Source organism: Notothenia coriiceps, unplaced genomic scaffold, assembly GCF_000735185.1.
Source record: "Notothenia coriiceps isolate Sejong01 unplaced genomic scaffold, NC01 NC01_scaffold00034621, whole genome shotgun sequence".
In the NCBI taxonomy this organism is placed as follows: Eukaryota; Metazoa; Chordata; class Actinopteri; order Perciformes; family Nototheniidae; genus Notothenia; species Notothenia coriiceps.
The window spans coordinates 1-3,463 of record NW_011367322.1 but is presented as its reverse complement, the minus strand read 5'-3'; the positions used below and the strand labels follow the sequence as shown (position 1 = coordinate 3,463).

The 3,463-nt window shown below is 38.1% G+C and overlaps 1 protein-coding gene across 1 annotated transcript; it reads left to right on the top strand.

The window, feature by feature from the left end:
• Positions 1-614: 614 nt before the first annotated feature.
• LOC104962395 (zinc transporter 5-like) lies at positions 615-3,141 on the top strand (the record flags this gene model as incomplete). Its single annotated transcript, XM_010790833.1, has 4 exons — positions 615-826; positions 1,925-2,082; positions 2,460-2,466; positions 2,903-3,141. Coding segments are annotated over exons 1-4 (524 nt in total), but the record flags the coding sequence as incomplete, so codon positions are not given.
• Between the last annotated feature and the right edge of the window lie 322 nt (positions 3,142-3,463).

Below are 3,463 nucleotides of genomic sequence, written 5' to 3'. Positions count from 1 at the left end.
CTGCAGAGGTTATGATTATGCGCGGTCCCGCGGGGGAGAGGTCTGAGGATTTAAACATTAGACTTCAATTATTGTTATTTTAATATATTTATTATGCAATACCCGCGACCCGACCTGCTTCATCTTTGTTTTACCCAGAACTGAACCCGGAAAAAAGCGTTTGAAAAAAGATTCTCTCTCTTTTTGTCCTGATCCATTTCTATAAAAACCTGTCTGAAAATGAGCTGATCAGATTTTGGCCACTTTCTGATGTCATAACGATGTTTTGGCTTGTGTAACCATTAGCCAATCGCCAACCAAGGTAACCCCCCCACCTTATCACCTGAATCTCCTCCTAGAGCACCATTGTGTTCTTTTTAACCAAATGTCTCTCAGAGGGGCGTGGGGAGGGGCTCCTTATTTTCATCTAAGGTAACAGACAGAGAATCAGCACTTTTGAAACAGGGCTGAAACAGAGGGGATTATGGGTAATGCTGCAATGACCTGTTTGGTGTTTCGAGCCAAACACTTCAGAGACATGTTTTGTATATATCTGAGACCTATAATAAATTGATGAAAAACAGTTTAATAGGGGACCTTTTTAAATGTATCTATTCTCCTTTCTCATCCCTCTGCAGCGTCCAGTATTCTCTCGTCCCCCTCAAGGAAAGGTCAGAAGGGCACCCTGGTGGGCTACTCTCCTGAAGGGACCCCCCTCTACAACTTCATGGGCGATGCTCTGCAGCACACATCGCAGTCGATTCCCCGCTTCATCAAAGATTCCCTGAAGCAAATCCTGGAGGAGTACGACTCCAGGCAGATCTTCTACTTCCTGTGTCTCAACCTGGTACGTACAGCGTAAGGAAGAGAAAACTCACAACTGAACTAGGACTAAATATTGGGGATATTATGGTGAAGGGGAATTTATTAAAAATATATTTCAAATTGGCAAATTAAAACTCTATCTTTGTACAAATATTTTAATTCTATTTTATATTTTATTAGAAATTATACTTTCACTTGTTATTAATTTAATTTGACAATCAGTTAGATATACTCCCACAACCCATCAGAGACTGCACTGACCTCACCACCTTCAAAAAACGTACAAAAACTCACCTCTTCGATCTGGCTTTTAATGTGTGATTGTTTTTGTATTGCTTGATTTTAATGTGACTTTAACTATATTTATTTGTTGTTCTTTTCTTTTCACTATGACTGTAAAGCGACTTTGAGCACCTGTAAAGCGCTAAAAAAAAAAGTATTATTATTCAGGAAAAACGTACTTTCTGTTCAATATAGATTCATAATTAATAAGACGGCATATGCATGAATACAAAGATAACAGAAATTAATCAAGCATTAAGAAAGAAATAACATTAACAGCATAATCATTAAAAATAGTTTACTTTGAATTAATTCTTAAAGATACCTGCAATGTTCTAACTATTAATGTCAACTAATCAATAAAGATTAAATTAATCATTCAAAATGACAGCCATTGTGTGGATGCCGCCCACAAACTCCTACAACATCTTGGTGATAGAAGTGGTATAAAATGATATCTCCAAACTAAAAGGAAAAAATGGTTTCTGATAAACTCTGTAGCTACCTCTAGGAATTTAGGCTGTTTAAACACCTGAACATTAATTAACATTTTAGAAATACACACAAATGATTTACTTTTAAAAGCTGACATTTTATGACTCTAGATATTTCAATTTGACAATTGTTTTTTAGAATTTTCTGTAAATCAAAACCCTGCTTAAGGACATATGGATGTTGAATATATACAAAATTGGAGCAGTTAGATACTTTATTTTCAAGATATTACTTACATTTCAACCTTAATAAACCTTTTTCTTATACTATACATGACCAGCTTTTGTGCGATAAGTGTGAACAGTTTGTGTATTTTGAGTTAACGTGAGGTGTGCTGTTCCAGGCGTTCACCTTCGTGGAGCTGTTTTACGGCGTTTGGACCAACAGTCTGGGGCTGATCTCTGACGGCTTCCACATGCTGTTCGACTGCTCCGCTCTGGTGCTCGGCCTGTTCGCTGCGCTCATGACTCGCTGGAAAGCTACCAGGATCTTCTCCTACGGGTAAAAATGTCTTCTGACTTTTTCAAAAAATCTCAAAATTCTGACTTTTCTTCACACAATTCAGACTTTTTCGCAAAATTCTGACTTTTTCTCAACATCTCAAAATTCTGACTTTTTCTCAAAATCTCAAATTTCGGACTTTTTCAAAAAATTCTGACTTTTTCTCAAATCTCAAAAATCTAACTTTCTCAAAATCAGATTTTTTCACAAAATTCAGATTTCTTCACAAAATTCTGACTTTTTCTTAAATCTCAAAATTCTGACTTTTTCTTAAATCTCCAAATTCAGACTTTCTCAAAATCTCAAAAATTCTCACTTTTTCTGAATACTTAAACATTTTAATCATCACTCGTCACCCGCTTGAGCTTCAACATCAGGATCCATGTATTTATGATCCTCTCCAGAATGGAAGTAGTCATCACATACAGAGCATCAACTAGTTCCTGCACAGTGTCCTTCACATGCTGATATCCAAGAGAGGGAGTTACACAGTCACAAGATGGAGGAATAGAAAGCAGTATTCAATGTTTACTTCAGATTAGCTCCACGTCAGAAATGATCATGCTTGTCATATGTCTCTCTCCATAGAGGCTGAATCATCATGTTAATCACATAGCTATCATGTGCCTAAAACAGTCCTGATGCTCTTCTAGGTAATCACACATCCTGTCATGTTCACAGCTACAGTTGGGATACCTTTGTTATCGTGTTGCTCTCATGTTGGAAGAGTACATTCAGAGTTTTCCCAACATATTATTATTATCCTTATATCCGTAGCAGTTTGGTGCCTGTCTTCTAACGGCTCTGTGTCTCTTTCCAGCTGGATGTGGTTCTGGAGACGAACCTGGCCACTATCAGGGTTCTGGAGAGCGTGCAGAAGAAGCTGACCCGCCTCGCCCCGGAGGATCAGGACCGCTTCCGGTTAGACGACTGCCTGGGCGGCACCTCGGAGGTCATCCAGCGCCGCGCCGTGTACCGGATCTACGGAGACAAAGCACCCGAGATCATCGAGGGTCTGAAGAGGAATCCTGCCACTGCCGTGCCTGTGGTGCTCAAGAGGTCAGGACCATGTCTTAATTTCAATGTATTCAGTAGATCTGTTATGAATGTAAATAATATCCTACTTTTGTATTGTGTAAAATGTAATTTGGCTCTGGATTATTTGACGGATAGTCTCCAGACTTTCACTGTCATACTTTTTAGTCCTGTTAAGGTGTAACTTAAATCAGACTTAAGTTACACCTAGAGCAGAGTAACACTTTAATGCATCAATCATTATAAAACATATCATATATATTATTCTGAAATGGACCAATCTGCACAATGACTACTTTGACTTTTGGCACTTTAACTATATTTTGACTTTTCTACTTTCACTTGA